This window comes from Lissotriton helveticus, chromosome 7 (genome assembly GCF_964261635.1).
Source record: "Lissotriton helveticus chromosome 7, aLisHel1.1, whole genome shotgun sequence".
Lineage (NCBI taxonomy): Eukaryota > Metazoa > Chordata > Amphibia > Caudata > Salamandridae > Lissotriton > Lissotriton helveticus.
The window spans coordinates 1,115,456,653-1,115,474,986 of NC_136068.1; the positions used below are offsets into that span (position 1 = coordinate 1,115,456,653).

The 18,334-nt window shown below is 48.2% G+C and overlaps 1 protein-coding gene across 2 annotated transcripts in view; it reads right to left on the reverse strand.

The window, feature by feature from the left end:
• Window positions 1–15,884: 15,884 nt before the first annotated feature.
• COG1 (component of oligomeric golgi complex 1) overlaps window positions 15,885–18,334 on the reverse strand; it is a 125,039-nt gene continuing 122,589 nt past the window's right edge. The window contains exons 14-15 of one of the 2 annotated variants that reach the window (XM_078654273.1): window positions 17,948–18,002; window positions 16,023–16,151 (exon numbers count right to left, since the gene is read on the reverse strand). In XM_078654273.1, the coding sequence (XP_078510399.1) occupies window positions 17,985–18,002 (18 nt within the window). In that variant the 3' untranslated portion in view covers window positions 16,023–16,151; window positions 17,948–17,984. Of the gene's footprint in view, window positions 16,152–17,947; window positions 18,003–18,334 lie in introns of both variants that reach the window. The other variant, XM_078654272.1, reaches the window with a different exon arrangement.

Genomic DNA, 18,334 nt, shown 5'->3' on the forward strand with positions numbered 1-18,334 from the left:
GCAGAGTGAGTGCGCAGAGTGAGTGCGCAGAGTGAGTGCGCAGAGTGAGTGCGCAGAGTGAGTGCGCAGAGTGAGTGCGCAGAGTGAGTGCGCAGAGTGAGTGCGCAGAGTGAGTGCGCAGAGTGAGTGCGCAGAGTGAGTGCGCAGAGTGAGTGCGCAGAGTGAGTGCGCAGAGTGAGTGCGCAGAGTGAGTGCGCAGAGTGAGTGCGCAGAGTGAGTGCGCAGAGTGAGTGCGCAGAGTGAGTGCGCAGAGTGAGTGCGCAGAGTGAGTGCGCAGAGTGAGTGCGCAGAGTGAGTGCGCAGAGTGAGTGCGCAGAGTGAGTGCGCAGAGTGAGTGCGCAGAGTGAGTGCGCAGAGTAGTGAGTGCGCAGAGTAGTGAGTGCGCAGAGTAGTGAGTGTGCAGAGTAGTGAGTGTGCAGAGTAGTGAGTGTGCAGAGTAGTGAGTGTGCAGAGTAGTGAGTGTGCAGAGTAGTGAGTGTGCAGAGTAGTGAGTGTGCAGAGTAGTGAGTGTGCAGAGTAGTGAGTGTGCAGAGTAGTGAGTGTGCAGAGTAGTGAGTAGTGAGTGCAGAGTAGTGAGTGCAGAGTAGTGAGTGCAGAGTAGTGAGTAGTGAGTGCAGAGTAGGGAGTAGTGAGTGCAGAGTAGTGACTAGTGAGTGCAGAGTATTGAGTAGTGAGGGCAGAGTAGTGAGTAGTGAGTGCAGAGTAGTGAGTGCAGAGTAGTGAGTAGTGAGTGCAGAGTAGTGAGTAGTGAGTGCAGAGTAGTGAGTAGTGAGTGCAGAGTAGTGAGTGCAGAGTAGTGAGTAGGGAGTGCAGAGTAGTGAGTAGTGAGTGCAGAGTAGTGAGTGCAGAGTAGTGAGTGCAGAGTAGTGAGTAGTGAGTGCAGAGTAGTGAGTAGTGAGTGCAGAGTAGTGAGTAGTGAGTGCAGAGTAGTGAGTAGTGAGTGCAGAGTAGTGAGTGCAGAGTAGTGAGTAGTGAGTGCAGAGTAGTGACTAGTGAGTGCAGAGTAGTGAGTAGGGAGTGCAGAGTAGTGAGTAGTGAGTGCAGAGTAGTGAGTAGTGAGTGCAGAGTAGTGAGTGCAGAGTAGTGAGTGCAGAGTAGTGAGTAGTGAGTGCAGAGTAGTGAGTAGTGAGTGCAGAGTAGTGAGTGCAGATTAGTGAGTAGTGAGTGCAGAGTAGTGAGTGCAGAGTAGTGAGTAGTGAGTGCAGAGTAGCGAGTAGTGAGTGCAGAGTAGTGAGTAGTGAGTGCAGAGTAGTGAGTAGTGAGTGCAGAGTAGTGAGTAGTGAGTGCAGAGTAGTGAGTAGTGAGTGCAGAGTAGTGAGTGCAGAGTAGTGAGTAGTGAGTAGTGAGTGCTGAGTAGTGAGTGCAGAGTAGTGAGTAGTGAGTAGTGAGTGCAGAGTATTGAGTAGTGAGTAGTGAGTGCAGAGTAGTGAGTAGTGAGTAGTGAGTGCAGAGTAGTGAGTAGTGAGTAGTGAGTGCAGAGTATTGAGTAGTGAGTAGTGAGTGCAGAGTATTGAGTAGTGAGTAGTGAGTGCAGAGTAGTGAGTAGTGAGTAGTGAGTGCAGAGTAGTGAGTAGTGAGTGCAGAGTAGTGAGTAGTGAGTGCAGAGTAGTGAGTAGTGAGGGCAGAGTAGTGAGTAGTGAGGGCAGAGTAGTGAGTAGTGAGGGCAGAGTAGTGAGTAGTGAGTGCAGAGTAGTGAGTGCAGAGTAGTAGTGAGTGCAGAGTAGTGAGTAGTGAGTGCAGAGTAGTGAGTAGTGAGTGCAGAGTAGTGAGTAGTGAGTAGTGAGTGCAGAATAGTGAGTAGTGAGTGCAGAATAGTGAGTAGTGAGTGCAGAGTAGTGAGTGCAGAGTAGTGAGTAGTGAGTGCAGAGTAGTGAGTAGTGAGTGCAGAGTAGTGAGTAGTGAGTGCAAAGTAGTGAGTGCAGAGTAGTGAGTAGTGAGTGCAGAGTAGTGAGTGCAGAGTAGTGAGTAGTGAGTGCAGAGTAGTGAGTGCAGAGTAGTGAGTAGTGAGTGCAGAGTAGTGAGTAGTGAGTGCAGAGTAGTGAGTAGTCAGTGCAGAGTAGTGAGTGCAGAGTAGTGAGTAGTGAGTGCAGAGTAGTGAGTAGTGAGTGCAGAGTAGTGAGTAGTGAGTAGTGAGTGCAGAGTAGTGAGTAGTGAGTAGTGAGTGCAGAGTAGTGAGTAGTGAGTGCAGAGTAGTGAGTGCAGAGTAGTGAGTAGTGAGTGCAGAGTAGTGAGTGCAGAGTAGTGAGTAGTGAGTGCAGAGTAGTGAGTAGTGAGTGCAGAGTAGTGAGTAGTGAGTGCAGAGTAGTGAGTGCAGAGTAGTGAGTAGTGAGTGCAGAGTAGTGAGTGCAGAGTAGTGAGTAGTGAGTGCAGAGTAGTGAGTAGTGAGTGCAGAGTAGTGAGTGCAGAGTAGTGAGTGCAGAGTAGTGAGTAGTGAGTGCAGAGTAGTGAGTAGTGAGTAGTGAGTAGTGAGTGCAGAGTAGTGAGTAGTGAGTGCAGAGTAGTGAGTAGTGAGTTCAGAGTAGTGAGTGCAGAGTAGTGAGTAGTGAGTGCAGAGTAGTGAGTAGTGAGTGCAGAGTAGTGAGTAGTGAGTGCAGAGTAGTGAGTAGTGAGTGCAGAGTAGTGAGTAGTGAGTAGTGAGTGCAGAGTAGTGAGTGCAGAGTAGTGAGTAGTGAGTGCAGAGTAGTGAGTGCAGAGTAGTGAGTAGCGAGTGCAGAGTAGTGAGTGCAGAGTAGTGAGTGCAGAGTAGTGAGTGCAGAGTAGTGAGTGCAGAGTAGTGAGTGCAGAGTAGTGAGTGCAGAGTAGTGAGTGCAGAGTAGTGAGTGCAGAGTAGTGAGTGCAGAGTAGTGAGTGCAGAGTAGTGAGTAGTGAGTGCAGAGTAGTGAGTAGTGAGTGCAGAGTAGTGAGTAGTGAGTGCAGAGTAGTGAGTAGTGAGTGCAGAGTAGTGAGTAGTGAGTGCAGAGTAGTGAGTGCAGAGTAGTGAGTAGTGAGTGCAGAGTAGTGAGTGCAGAGTAGTGAGTGCAGAGTAGTGAGTGCAGAGTAGTGAGTGCAGAGTAGTGAGTGCAGAGTAGTGAGTGCAGAGTAGTGAGTAGTGAGTGCAGAGTAGTGAGTAGTGAGTGCACAGTAGTGAGTGCACAGTAGTGAGTAGTGAGTGCAGAGTAGTGAGTGCAGAGTAGTGAGTAGTGAGTGCAGAGTAGTGAGTGCAGATTAGTGAGTAGTGAGTGCAGAGTAGTGAGTGCAGAGTAGTGAGTGCAGAGTAGTGAGTGCAGAGTAGTGAGTGCAGAGTAGTGAGTAGTGAGTGCAGAGTAGTGAGTAGTGAGTGCAGAGTAGTGAGTAGTGAGTGCAGAGTAGTGAGTAGTGAGTGCAGAGTAGTGAGTGCAGAGTAGTGAGTAGTGAGTGCAGAGTAGTGAGTAGTGAGTGCAGAGTAGTGAGTGCAGAGTAGTGAGTAGTGAGTGCAGAGTAGTGAGTAGTGAGTGCAGAGTAGTGAGTGCAGAGTAGTGAGTGCAGAGTAGTGAGTGCAGAGTAGTGAGTAGTGAGTGCAGAGTAGTGAGTGCAGAGTAGTGAGTGCAGAGTAGTGAGTGCAGAGTAGTGAGTGCAGAGTAGTGAGTGCAGAGTAGTGAGTGCAGAGTAGTGAGTAGTGAGTGCAGAGTAGTGAGTAGTGAGTGCAGAGTAGTGAGTACAGAGTGCAGAGTAGTGAGTGCAGAGTGCAGAGTAGTGAGTGCAGAGTGCAGAGTAGTGAGTAGTGAGTGCAGAGTAGTGAGTGCAGAGTAGTGAGTGCAGAGTAGTGAGTGCAGAGTAGTGAGTGCAGAGTAGTGAGTGCAGAGTAGTGAGTGCAGAGTAGTGAGTGCAGAGTAGTGAGTGCAGTGAGCAGAGTAGTGAGTGCAGAGTAGTGAGTAGTGAGTGCAGAGTGCAGAGTAGTGAGTGCAGAGTAGTGAGTGCAGAGTAGTGAGTGCAGAGTAGTGAGTGCAGAGTAGTGAGTGCAGAGTAGTGAGTGCAGAGTGCAGAGTAGTGAGTGCAGAGTGCAGAGTAGTGAGTAGTGAGTGCAGAGTAGTGAGTGCAGAGTAGTGAGTAGTGAGTGCAGAGTAGTGAGTGCAGAGTAGTGAGTGCAGAGTAGTGAGTAGTGAGTGCAGAGTAGTGAGTAGTGAGTGCAGAGTAGTGAGTAGTGAGTGCAGAGTAGTGAGTGCAGAGTAGTGAGTGCAGAGTAGTGAGTAGTGAGTGCAGAGTAGTGAGTAGTGAGTGCAGAGTAGTGAGTGCAGAGTAGTGAGTGCAGAGTAGTGAGTGCAGAGTAGTGAGTGCAGAGTAGTGAGTGCAGAGTAGTGAGTGCAGAGTAGTGAGTAGTGAGTGCAGAGTAGAGTAGTGAGTGTAGAGTAGTGAGTGCAGAGTAATGAGTGCAGAGTAGTGAGTAGTGAGTGCAGAGTAGTGAGTGCAGAGTAGTGAGTGCAGAGTAGTGAGTAGTGAGTGCAGAGTAGAGAGTAGTGAGTGCAGAGTAGTGAGTAGTGAGTAGCGAGTGCAGAGTAGTGAGTACAGAGTGCAGAGTAGTGAGTAGTGAGTGCAGAGTAGTGAGTGCAGAGTAGTGAGTGCAGAGTAGGGAGTGCAGAGTGCAGAGTAGTGAGTGCAGAGTAGTGAGTGCAGAGTAGGGAGTGCAGAGTAGGGAGTGCAGAGTAGGGAGTGCAGAGTAGGGAGAGTAGGGAGTGCAGAGTAGTGAGTGCAGAGTGCAGAGTGCAGAGTAGTGAGTGCAGAGTGCAGAGTAGTGAGTGCAGAGTAGTGAGTGCAGAGTAGGGAGTGCAGAGTGCAGAGTAGGGAGTGCAGAGTAGGGAGTGCAGAGTAGGGAGTGCAGAGTAGGGAGTGCAGAGTAGGGAGTGCAGAGTAGGGAGTGCAGAGTAGGGAGTGCAGAGTAGGGAGTGCAGAGTAGGGAGTGCAGAGTAGGGAGTGCAGAGTAGGGAGTGCAGAGTAGGGAGTGCAGAGTAGGGAGTGCAGAGTAGGGAGTGCAGAGTAGGGAGTGCAGAGTAGGGAGTGCAGAGTAGGGAGTGCAGAGCAGTGAGTGCAGAGTGTAGAGCAGTGAGTGCAGAGTGTAGAGTAGTGAGTGCAGAGTGCAGAGTAGTGAGTAGTGAGTAGTGAGTGCAGAGTAGTGAGTGCAGAGTAGGGAGTGCAGAGTAGGGAGTGCAGAGTAGGGAGTGCAGAGTAGGGAGTGCAGAGTAGGGAGTGCAGAGTAGGGAGTGCAGAGTAGGGAGTGCAGAGTAGGGAGTGCAGAGTAGGGAGTGCAGAGTAGGGAGTGCAGAGTAGGGAGTGCAGAGTAGGGAGTGCAGAGTGCAGAGTAGTGAGTGCAGAGTAGTGAGTGCAGAGTAGTGAGTGCAGAGTGCAGAGTAGTGAGTGCAGAGTAGTGAGTGCAGAGTAGTGAGTGCAGAGTAGTGAGTGCAGAGTAGTGAGTGCAGAGTAGTGAGTGCAGAGTAGTGAGTGCAGAGTAGTGAGTGCAGAGTAGTGAGTGCAGAGTAGTGAGTGCAGAGTAGTGAGTAGTGAGTGCAGAGTAGTGAGTAGTGAGTGCAGAGTAGTGAGTAGTGAGTGCAGAGTAGTGAGTAGTGAGTGCAGAGTAGTGAGTAGTGAGTGCAGAGTAGTGAGTGCAGAGTAGTGAGTAGTTAGTGCAGAGTAGTGAGTAGTGAGTGCAGAGTAGTGAGTGCAGAGTAGTGAGTAGTGAGTGCAGAGTAGTGAGTAGTGAGTGCAGAGTAGTGAGTAGTGAGTGCAGAGTAGTGAGTGCAGAGTAGTGAGTGCAGAGTAGCGAGTAGTGAGTGCAGAGTAGTGAGTAGTGAGTGCAGAGTAGTGAGTGCAGAGTAGTGAGTGCAGAGTAGTGAGTGCAGAGTAGTGAGTGCAGAGTAGTGAGTGCAGAGTAGTGAGTGCAGAGTAGTGAGTGCAGAGTAGTGAGTAGTGAGTGCAGAGTAGTGAGTAGTGAGTGCAGAGTAGTGAGTGCAGAGTAGTGAGTAGTGAGTGCAGAGTAGTGAGTGCAGAGTAGTGAGTGCAGAGTAGTGAGTGCAGAGTAGTGAGTGCAGAGTAGTGAGTGCAGAGTAGTGAGTGCAGAGTAGTGAGTGCAGTGAGCAGAGTAGTGAGTGCAGAGTAGTGAGTAGTGAGTGCAGAGTGCAGAGTAGTGAGTGCAGAGTAGTGAGTGCAGAGTAGTGAGTGCAGAGTAGTGAGTGCAGAGTAGTGAGTGCAGAGTAGTGAGTGCAGAGTGCAGAGTAGTGAGTAGTGAGTGCAGAGTAGTGAGTGCAGAGTAGTGAGTGCAGAGTAGTGAGTGCAGAGTAGTGAGTGCAGAGTAGTGAGTAGTGAGTGCAGAGTAGTGAGTAGTGAGTGCAGAGTAGTGAGTAGTGAGTGCAGAGTAGTGAGTGCAGAGTAGTGAGTGCAGAGTAGTGAGTAGTGAGTGCAGAGTAGTGAGTAGTGAGTGCAGAGTAGTGAGTGCAGAGTAGTGAGTGCAGAGTAGTGAGTGCAGAGTAGTGAGTGCAGAGTAGTGAGTGCAGAGTAGTGAGTGCAGAGTAGTGAGTGCAGAGTAGTGAGTAGTGAGTGCAGAGTAGAGTAGTGAGTGTAGAGTAGTGAGTGCAGAGTAGTGAGTGCAGAGTAGTGAGTAGTAAGTAGTGAGTGCAGAGTAGTGAGTAGTGAGTGCAGAGTAGTGAGTAGTGAGTGCAGAGTAGTGAGTGCAGAGTAGTGAGTGCAGAGTAGTGAGTAGTGAGTGCAGAGTAGAGAGTAGTGAGTGCAGAGTAGTGAGTAGTGAGTAGCGAGTGCAGAGTAGTGAGTACAGAGTGCAGAGTAGTGAGTAGTGAGTGCAGAGTAGTGAGTGCAGAGTAGTGAGTGCAGAGTAGGGAGTGCAGAGTAGGGAGAGTAGGGAGTGCAGAGTGCAGAGTAGTGAGTGCAGAGTGCAGAGTAGTGAGTGCAGAGTGCAGAGTAGTGAGTGCAGAGTGCAGAGTAGTGAGTGCAGAGTAGTGAGTGCAGAGTAGGGAGTGCAGAGTAGGGAGTGCAGAGTAGGGAGTGCAGAGTAGGGAGTGCAGAGTAGGGAGTGCAGAGTAGGGAGTGCAGAGTAGGGAGTGCAGAGTAGGGAGTGCAGAGTAGGGAGTGCAGAGTAGGGAGTGCAGAGTAGGGAGTGCAGAGTAGGGAGTGCAGAGCAGTGAGTGCAGAGTGTAGAGCAGTGAGTGCAGAGTGTAGAGTAGTGAGTGCAGAGTGCAGAGTAGTGAGTAGTGAGTAGTGAGTGCAGAGTAGTGAGTGCAGAGTAGGGAGTGCAGAGTAGGGAGTGCAGAGTAGGGAGTGCAGAGTAGGGAGTGCAGAGTAGGGAGTGCAGAGTAGGGAGTGCAGAGTAGGGAGTGCAGAGTAGGGAGTGCAGAGTAGGGAGTGCAGAGTAGGGAGTGCAGAGTAGGGAGTGCAGAGTAGGGAGTGCAGAGTGCAGAGTAGGGAGTGCAGAGTGCAGAGTAGTGAGTGCAGAGTAGTGAGTGCAGAGTAGTGAGTGCAGAGTAGTGAGTGCAGAGTAGTGAGTGCAGAGTAGTGAGTGCAGAGTAGTGAGTGCAGAGTAGTGAGTGCAGAGTAGTGAGTGCAGAGTAGTGAGTGCAGAGTAGTGAGTGCAGAGTAGTGAGTGCAGAGTAGTGAGTGCAGAGTAGTGAGTGCAGAGTAGTGAGTGCAGAGTAGGGAGTGCAGAGTAGGGAGTGCAGAGTAGGGAGTGCAGAGTAGGGAGTGCAGAGTGCAGAGTAGTGAGTGCAGAGTAGTGAGTGCAGAGTAGTGAGTGCAGAGTGCAGAGTAGTGAGTGCAGAGTAGTGAGTGCAGAGTAGTGAGTGCAGAGTAGTGAGTGCAGAGTAGTGAGTGCAGAGTAGTGAGTGCAGAGTAGTGAGTGCAGAGTAGTGAGTGCAGAGTAGTGAGTGCAGAGTACAGAGTAGTGAGTGCAGAGTAGTGAGTGCAGAGTAGTGAGTGCAGAGTAGTGAGTGCAGAGTAGTGAGTGCAGAGTAGTGAGTAGTGAGTGCAGAGTAGTGAGTAGTGAGTGCAGAGTAGTGAGTGCAGAGTAGTGAATAGTGAGTGCAGAGTAGGGAGTAGTGAGTGCAGAGTAGGGAGAGTGCAGAGTAGGGAGAGTGCAGAGTAGGGAGTGCAGAGTAGGGAGTGCAGAATCCAGAGTGAGTGTGCAGAGCAGTGAGTGCAGGTGCAGAGTGGTGTGTGCTGTTGAGTGCAGAGTGCTGTGTATTGACAATGTAAATGACAATGCCATTTATTTATGATTTAAAGAAAAAAAAAGAAATGTCATGAGCAATGCCAATAGCTCTACCTTTAATGATGCCGAGACCATTGCATTGTAAATGCTTGTTTTTTGTTGACTCGACGTCCGTCCTGCACCACCTCCTGCTGCGTAACCAATTTGATTCATTCACCTAGGTATCACTCCTTCTAAAATGCCCTCTCCATGCCCCTGCTCGAGCCCGCCAGGTTTGCTCCCAAATGATTTGTTGAAAAACATTTCAGTGTTGCTGTCCCTCCCCCACTGGTACTGCAGCTCGAGTTTCACAAGACCACCTGGGCCCTCTTCCCCCAGCACCTCTTCTTCCCTCCCTCTCTCCGCTTCCCTCACTCTCCCAAGACCACACGCTCTTCTTCTCTGCTGACCGGCCTTCTCGGCTATTAGTCACTTCAGAAATCCCGCCCCTCTCTCCCCTCCCCTCCTCCCTCTCTCCTTACTCTCCCCTCTCTCCTCCCTCCCCCTCTCTCCTCACTCACCCTCTCCCCTCCCTCTCTCCACTCCCTCTATCCTCACTCTCCCCTCTCCTCAATCTCCCCACTCTCCTCTCTCTTCTCTCCTCTCTTCTCCCCTCTCTTCTCCCCTCTTCTCTCCCCTCTCCCCACTCTTCCGTCTCTCACCACTCTCCCCTCCCCCTCTCACCTCAATCTCCCCTTTCCTCACTATCCTCACCCTCTCCTCTCACACCACTATCTCCTCTCACCACTCTCCACTCCCTCTCTCTCACCTCCCTCTCCTCTCTCACCTCACTCTCCCCTCTAACCACTCTACCCTCTCACCACTCTCCCCACACCACTCTCCCCACCCTCCACTCTCCCCTCCCTTCCTCTCCTCACACTCCTCTCCCTCTCCCCTCTACCTCTCCCTTCTCCTCACTATCCTCACTCCCCCACTCTCTCCTCTCACCACTATCTTCTCTCATCACTCTCTCCTTTCACCTCTCTCCTCTCTTCTCCTCTCTACCTCTCCCCTTTCACCACTCTCCTCCCCTCACTCTTCTCCTCTCTACCTCCCCCCTCTCTACTCACTCTCCCCTCTCACCTCTCTCTCCTCGATCCTCCCCCCTCTTTTCACTCTCCCCTCCCTCTCTCCACTCCCTCTCCTCTCCCCTATCTCCTCACTCTTCCCTCTCCTCGCTCTCCCCTCTCCTCACTCTCCAATCCCTATCTCCCCTCACCCTCTCTCCTCACTCCCCTCCCCCTCTCTCCTTACTCTTCCCTCTCCTCACTCCCCTCCCCCCTCTTTTCACTCGCCCCTCTTTTCACTCTCCCCTCCCTCTCTCCTCTCCCCTATCTCCTCACTCTTCCCTCTCCTCGCTCTTCCCTCTCCTCGCTCTCCCCTCTCCTCTCTCCCCTCTCCTCACTCCCCTCCCTCCTCACTCCCCTCCCCCTCTCTCCTCACTCCCCTCCCACTCTCTCCTCACTCCCCCCCTCTCCTCAATCTCCCCTCTCCCCACTCTATCGCCCTCACTCTATCTATATATCGCCCTCACTCTATCTATATATCGCCCTCACTCTATCTATATATCGCTCTCACTCTATCTATATATCGCTCTCACTCTATCTATATATCGCTCTCACTCTATCTATATATCGCTCTCACTCTATCTATATATCGCTCTCACTCTATCTATATATCGCTCTCACTCTATCTATATATCGCTCTCACTCTATCTATATATCGCTCTCACTCTATCTATATATCGCTCTCACTCTATCTATATATCGCTCTCACTCTATCTATATATCGCTCTCTCTATCTATATATCGCTCTCACTCTATCTATATATCGCTCTCACTCTATCTATATATCGCTCTCACTCTATCTATATATCGCTCTCACTCTATCTATATATATCGCCCTCACTCTATCTATCGCATCACCACAGCACCACCACCGCATCACTCAGGGGCACCACCGCATCACTCAGGGGCACCACCGCATCACTCAGGGGCACCACCGCATCACTCAGGGGCACCACCGCATCACTCAGGGGCACCACCGCATCACTCAGGGGCATCACCGCATCACTCAGGGGCATCACCGCATCACTCAGGGGCACCACCGCATCACTCAGGGGCACCACCGCATCACTCAGGGGCACCACCGCATCACTCAGGGGCACCACCGCATCACTCAGGGGCACCACCGCATCACTCAGGGGCACCACAACATCACTATGCGCCACCACAGCATCACTGAACGCCACAGCATCAATCTGTGCAACCATTCAACAACAACTGGTTCAAATATGTTCTCTCAATGTTTCAAGCTTTATTACAAATGTCACAAAAAGATGTTAATATTTCACTTCTGTTCTTGGATTTTCGTCACAATAAAATACAGTGAACATAATCTTCACAAAAGTCATTTACAAAAGTTTAAGCTATTGCCATTATAAATTACAATAACTTTTATTTAAGTATTAATTATTTAAAAAATGAAAAGCCATTGTTATTTGTAATATCAATACATCTAAGTCACGTAAATACAAAACATGTTGCATTACAAATGCTATAGGTGTCCAATTTGCAAAAGATAAAAGTATTGGCATTGTAAATGACAAAGCTATTAATTTCGCTATTTTCAAAACAAACACATAAATAAAAAATGTGTCATTTACAAGACCAATAGCTCAAACTTTCCTAATGCGAGACCTATTGCATTGCAAATGCTTGTTTGTAGTGGAGAGAGCGCACAGAGCACTGGCGCCACTGCTGCAACCTGTAGCTCCTCCAAGAACAGTTACCGCCAAATTTCTGAATTACAGGGATCAAGATGAAATACTTCAGGAGGTGCAAAAGCACAGAGGCCCTTGCTTCGACAACACCATCATTGAATCTTTCTTGACTCCACTAGAACTATGCAGCTGCAGCAGCAGTCGCTTCGTGAAGTTAAGCAAAAACTGGCAGCCATGGGGTTACAATATATGTTACTGTACCCAGCTAAATTGAAAGCGATTCAGAATGGTCGCACTTACTTCTTTATAACACCGGAAGAATGGGGTTGGCTGGAGGTCAGATGCAGTGACCGTATGCAGGATACATCTACCGGACGGAGACGTGACATATTCAGAGGACAGGCTGACAGAAGCGCGAGGGTGCGGAGGAGTAGGCGCAACCGAAGGACACAGTTGAATATGAGAATGGTAGTAAGGACTGAGGCACCATCGCTCTGGAAACAGAGCAGCAACAGAGTGCTGGGGCCAGGGCGCTGGTGGAAACTATCATGCCTGCATCGTCCTAAGGTGTAGATTCGGAGCAACAGGGAAATATTCCTGAACTTTGAAGTGGACTGGAACAGCTTTATCGTGTGGCACGTGGCAGACGGTTAGAGTGTGTAGGGTATGGTAAGCAATGATGGCCCTTATGGAGTGGGGAGGACACTGTAGGTGAATGAAGATGGCTGGTGAGACAGGAGTTGGGGAGCTTTAGGGAGGGCGCCTACAATGACAAATGCTGCTCTAATGCAGTGGAGTCAATAGAATGCCGCCATGGGGGGTGTGTGCGGGGTGGGCATATATATGGGGAATGGACACGTTTGGTTGCAACACACCACCCCCCTTTTTCAGTCTTTTAGGACTGTCATTGTATTTTCTTTCTTGAGAGACTATTTTGCTTTTGATTGTATGCTGCATCATCTTATCAGGGTAGTTTAATTGTACACTACACAGAGTACAAGCGTGGACACATAGGTGTGACATGGTGGATGACTCACCAACACAGGGAGGGTCAATTGTCAGACATGCCCCCTTGGCAATATACATAGGACTTACGTCCATTAAGGGTACCCAACACACTCCAACAATTTTTATATAGTTGTACTATCTGGGGGCGGGTGGGGGGGGGGACAGTTGTGATGAATGGGCAGACACTAGTTAATAACTGGGGTGTTTACCCGGGGTGGGTGGGATTGCGATGTTGGAGAGTTAAAAATTCAGAGTTGTTTGATTTAGCAGCAGCCATTCTGCATCAGGCAACGCAGGTGGTGAGGCGGAGGCGAGGGGACCGGGACAAGAATGGCGAGTCCCTATGAAACTGGAGAGGCATGACTGACACAATATGAATGTTAACATGGAACGAGCTGGGGATCACCTCATTTGTGAAGCGATATAGGACACAACACCTACCTTAGACAGCTGGGAGTGCGTGTGGCATTCCTACAGGAGATACATCTCTTGGAAGCTGAAGCTCAGAAACTTGGTAAAAAATGGCGGGGACACTTGTACTCCGCTACCTACTTCTCCTATGCCAGAGGAGTATCTATATTGGTGGCTCCGGGTGTTCCTTTACAGTTGAGAGGGCAACTAGCTGATGTGGAGGGACAATATCTATTGTTGCTTGGTATATTTGATGGATGGGAGCTGTGCTTGCTCAATGCCTACGCCCTTAACATAGACAATGACATTTTTGGGGGACAACTAGAGGCTGAACTAATCCCTTAAAATGGCTTGCCGATTGTGTGGGCAGGAGACTTTAACTGCATTCTGGATGGGCAACGGGATAGATACCCGCCCAGGCATTGCACAAAGCGGCGCATGATTGCAGGATTAGCGGCAGTTGATGGATGAGTGGCAGGAACTTCACCAGACAACACAAAAGTACTTGCGTTTCTCTTTCACACACCACATACACAGATTAGATTGCTTTCTCTTCGCCAACAATGGGGTCCTTGACATGGTGAAAGCGTCCTATCCAGTCCGGTTTCTTTCGGATCATGCCCCCCTGATTCTGGAATGTGGGGTGAGACGTCACCGACCAAGTATCCCTCTGTGGTGGTTCTGGCCAGAGACAATTGAGGACCCAAAATACTCTATTGACATGTAAGACATGCTCCAGGGCTTCTTCAGCACAAAATGGAATTCCACAGGTTCCCGGGGAGTGGAATGGGAGACACTGAAGTTGGTCATTACAGGGGCCTCTGTAAGACGTATGGAATTAGGAGAAGGTTCGAAAGGGATTTGGAAGACCAGGAAGAGCAACTGGCAGGATTACAGCGTCAGTTGCAGGGGCAGGAGAGCTACCGCTGACAAATGCTTATAGAGATATGACCAACGTCTGGGACAGGCTGGACTGTTATGTCCATAACGAACTACCGGCAATGTCTCCATAGAGATGGTGCCATAGATGGGACGAATGTTAGCCTGGCTACTTAAGAGGAAATGTCCCCCACCAACAAATCTTACCTTGCGGGGACCAAATGGGGCACTAATTATGGGTCAAGTTGCTATTACACAGCTCCCGTGCAGCCACCTCACCGGGGTATATACTGCTCAGACCGAGGAGGGGCAGACAAAGGTGGATGATTTCAGGGACAGTGACCATCCCCATGCTGACAGAGGCCCAGACAGAGGGGCTCAGTAAAGCCATAACCACTGAGGAACTGGGGGAAGCGTACATGCCATGGCAAGGGGAAAGTGTCCAGGCCCCAATGGACTTCCGGTTGAATACTACCAGGCCCACTCTCCCACATTGCTCCCCGCTCTGATGGAAACATTTTTGGAGGCACATGGACTGGGGGTACGCCTGGTGCCCATGAGGGAAGCAGTCCTACTTATTCTGCAGAACATCGGCAAAGTTCCCACAGACCCAAGCTCGTACAGGCTGCTATGTTGAACGTAAATGTTAAGCTGCTTGCAAAGGTCTTGGCCCTTCAGTTGGGTCGAGTTGTCGCACTTGGTATGCACGGACCAGTGTGGTTTCATACCAGGGAGGGGCTCCCACATGAACCTCAGGAGACGGTCACATGTAATGCATGAAACTCAGGGGTCCGACTTTCTGGCAGCTTTAGGGGCTTTAGACAAAGAGAAGGCATTCAATACCTTGCCTTGGTCATACCGCTGGGAAGTATTAAGTCATATGAGAATGGAGAACAGGTTCCTAACCTGGGTCCAGATTTTGTATAATTCGCCCACAGCAAGGGTGTGCCTGGGTGTAGAGATATCTGAACCTTTTAGAATTCAAAAGGGTACACAAAAGGGCTGCCCATTGTCAACACTCCTGTTTGCAATGGCAATGGAGGCGCAGGCAATATACCTGAGAGACCAATCGAGGGACTGGGGCGCACTGGTAGGCGACAACAACAATTTAGTGTCATTATACGCGGACGATACGTTGATCTAAGGGAGCCCAAACGCTCCATGCCTCTTCTCATGCAGCTATTGAAAAATTTTAGCAAGGTGTCAGGACTCAATGTCAACCGTCACAAGACAGTACTCTACCCCATGGCTGCTTTGGCAAATTGTGCTGAGGCTGATCTCCCAGAGGTGGGGATGTTTTGGGAAGCATGTAGTTTCTTATATCTAGGCCTTCAGATCACACATGACTCGACCCTACAATAGCAACTAAATATCAGTAGACTCCTTGATGATCTCACAAACTGTTAACTTATGGACCACATTGCCCCGATCAGTGATGGGCAGGGTTGCTCCGAATAAAACGATCCTCCTACACCACTGCCTATGCACGATGCAGAACTCATTTTGCATCCTGCCAGCTGAAACGTTCCTACTACTAGATAACCTCATATGGGCTGGTAAATGTGAAGCCTCATCTCTCAAAAGAGGAAGAGAGACTCTGAACCTTCGAACCCATGAGAGCGCCAAGCTTTTTCACTGGATGTACCAAGGAACATTGAGGGAATGATCAACTCTTTATGGGGCTCTCTGGTGTAAAAATGGGCAAGGCGGTGCAGAGATGGACCATCTCTCACTCGATCTTTGTGTTAAGCTCTACTATGCATTGGCTAAGCAGAAGCCTCCAGTAGGCCAGATGGCTTATTCTACCAGAACAAGGGTTACTACCACTGCGCTGGTATGCAAAGTGCCTTTCCTTTATATCTGTCAGTCTGAAACACAGGCAACATTGCACGTTCACCAAACACTACTGCCTTGACAGGCCAATGGGACAGGAAAGGCATTTTGCCCATCCAGTCCTGCAGGCCTTTTTGATATGAGCCATTCAATAGATCCACCAACGTGGGAGGTAATGCTCTGTTATCTATTGAAAAGGTGAGGAATCTGCAATTTGAAGTATCCATTAGTGGAAGAGCAAAATATTTTCTTTCTGTAACTCTCTGGTGGATAATACAACTACAGATCCCTCACCACTCTCCCACCTCCCCATTCTGTAGAATGGTCTCCTTTTCCCTCTAAAGAGGCGCCAATTTAGAAATCTGCACAGTGGTAGCTTCAATCTGCTATTGGGCTCCGCATCTGAGGGTGCAGATAAGCATAAAAAAGAATATTAAGCAAGCACACATGGGTGGCACTTCTATGCGACTGTCATATCCGGGATGGAATGAAATGGCACTGAGCCACATGGTGCCACCTACTGGCTTGCAGGAAACACTGCTTTTTCGAGTTTTTGGACCCAGTCTTCTACTTGGGGATATCGACAAGGTGAGGAATCTGCATATAGATGGGGTATCATTCAGAAAAAGCTTTACTGAAGGTAAACAACTTGTTCGTTTGGGTTTTGTGAATTCAGCAGTACTTCAGCACCATTTCTTCCTCATCTCCAACTCAGGAACACTCCATACCTGCTTATACCATTATCCTTGAAACAAAATTCCAAACAAAAACTCCAATTTTCAATATAGTTATTTCAATAATGCATAAATGAGTAATCTACAAACACAATCCAAAGTCACACTTTTAATAAGCAAATCTCGTCTTCATAGAAAAAGTACAAACAATCACACTGCAGCTTCTTCCTCTGCATTCAACAGCCGATTGCATAGATCCGAGAGTGCACTGTCCACCGATTCATTTCGTCATGCTCGAAAGCCATCCTAGTTTAAAGAGAGATGCCGTAGATGAAATGTCTTCGTCTTGTGTGGCCAACTGTTTGAAGAGGGACCCTGGTTGGAACGTCTCTTCGGTCCGAGTGACAGCAGGAGTAGAAACCTGTTGGTTTCAAAAAGAAAATCATTTTGTTCAATTAGCGGACTTTCTAGACCTACATTTTTATGTGAAAAAGCAAGCTCGAAGCTCAAGTCTTTAACACATGCAAACTCCTCAGTGATGCAAGAAACTGGATTCTGGGAAATTTTCAGAAGAAAAGCACGAAGGGGCGAGTTGTAAGTTTGTCAATCAAACCATCCTTTTAAGTTTGGATGCAACCAAACCTTTTAGTCTCCAATCTTACGCATTTTGCCTTTTTCAGCATCTCATTTGTACATTTTTGCCCATTGACCAATTGGGACAATGATAGAAAGTCCAGCACAAGTGCAGCTCTTCTGAAAATGTCTCTAGACAAACGCTGTATCACTCCAATGAGACCCTGAACCATCCCAGCAAGCCGAAAGGCCCCTCCTGCTTTCCCAAGACAGTGAACGGTATCTGCAATCTACAGACCAGAAGTTTACAAACCCTCAAGAACCTACTCTCAAACAAGGGTTTGTAAAACCTTAAAAAGTTGAACTAAACAAACGAACTTTTCTGGCTGCAAAATGTATCTTGCCTGCCACAAGCAGATTTTGCCTCATTGCAGAGCGTCATTTTGTAGAATAGGCTAGTTAGAGATTTCATGAGACTTGAGGTCACTACATACTGTTCAGGCAGCAACCTTAAAATTCTAAGCACATCACAAAAGTATTTTTTTTCTAATTCCTTCTTGTACCTTTTTTCAAAGGAGGTTTCACAGTGTATGGGTGACTGCATACCTGTATGATCATCAGAAAATGTACAATTGACTCACTTCACCTGCCAAAACAAACAATACCCTAGAAATGGAGAGCATATAAAAAACACGTTTTTAATGGCTACAGAAAGACTTACATATAAGACCTTTTTATGAAGTGGAGGTGCTGAGATGCAACTGATCGCATTTACTTACACAAGGTATCACTAAAATAAGTTGAAACTGCATTCTGGAACTCGTACTGCCCACCTGGGAACTAAACCCAACCTTCTGTATTTAAAAAGACAATTAAAAAATAACGTTTCTAATCTCTGCCTGAATTATGAATGTTCCCCTGATGCCTTTAACCTTACCTTTCCCAACTGTCTTCAGGTACTATCTCTCTGTTCATTGGCAATGTTGTGTCCCATTACCTGTTTTGCTTTATTGCACTAATACCTTTGGGGTCGCACCAAGCTTTAGAACACGGTTAATAAAATACAACATTTAAGTTAAGAACAACAATTGTAGGAAATAGATTTTTTTAAAATAGGGATCCCAAGTTTCTGATATTAACAACGTAAAACAAAAAAAAACAATTCTTAAGCCTTTCCTGTTACTTAAACATGCCTAACATTCCTGCAACTTTCCGATACCTGTATAACAGGGCGTTCAAGATCAATTTGATAATAATGCACTCCTGCGTGATCCTACGACCCTTCACCCCGACTAGCGTTTCTAAGGCACCCACACTAGTGGGAACATTTCTCGATTTGTATAACTATGTCAATTTCCCAGATCTGGCAACCATAGCCGAGCTATGAGGCAAGTAAGTACCAAGTAGCGTGCAATATGCTTTGCATGATGATATTTTAATTCCTGGTTTTATTATTTTGCATTTTAAGCAACCATATTGCACTCCCAAAGCACCAGCAAAGGCTTCAGGACTCAGGGCAAGCCCCCTTCCTCAATTTTGAAAAAATACAGAGCACTGCTGGCTGCCAAAGGTATTACAGGGGACTAAAAATATACTGGTATAGAGCAAGCACACACTCCACACAAACAAGTTAAAATAAAATACCCAGTCGGAACATCTCCAAGATGTGTGCGATGAGACGTCACTGTAATAACTGGAACTGAATCAACAAAAAACAAAATTGAACAACTGGACTAGTCACTTACACATTTGAGACCCTTTCACGCAATTATTGTGGCTAACAAATATTTAAAAACAACTTACAGGTCACAGAAGTGGCTAACAAAGGTATTTTAACCTCCTCTGAATAAACCAAGTTAGATGGATGCCCAATGGTCTGTCAGTGTGCATCCATCTAACTCTATTGGTTGAGACAAGGAGAGAATACCTTCATTAGGCCCTGACATGACTACAGAAATCATTCAAAGGAACAAACATGTTGCTTGACAACCCTTCAGCAATATCATTTTTACCTTCACTTTAGTGGACTCT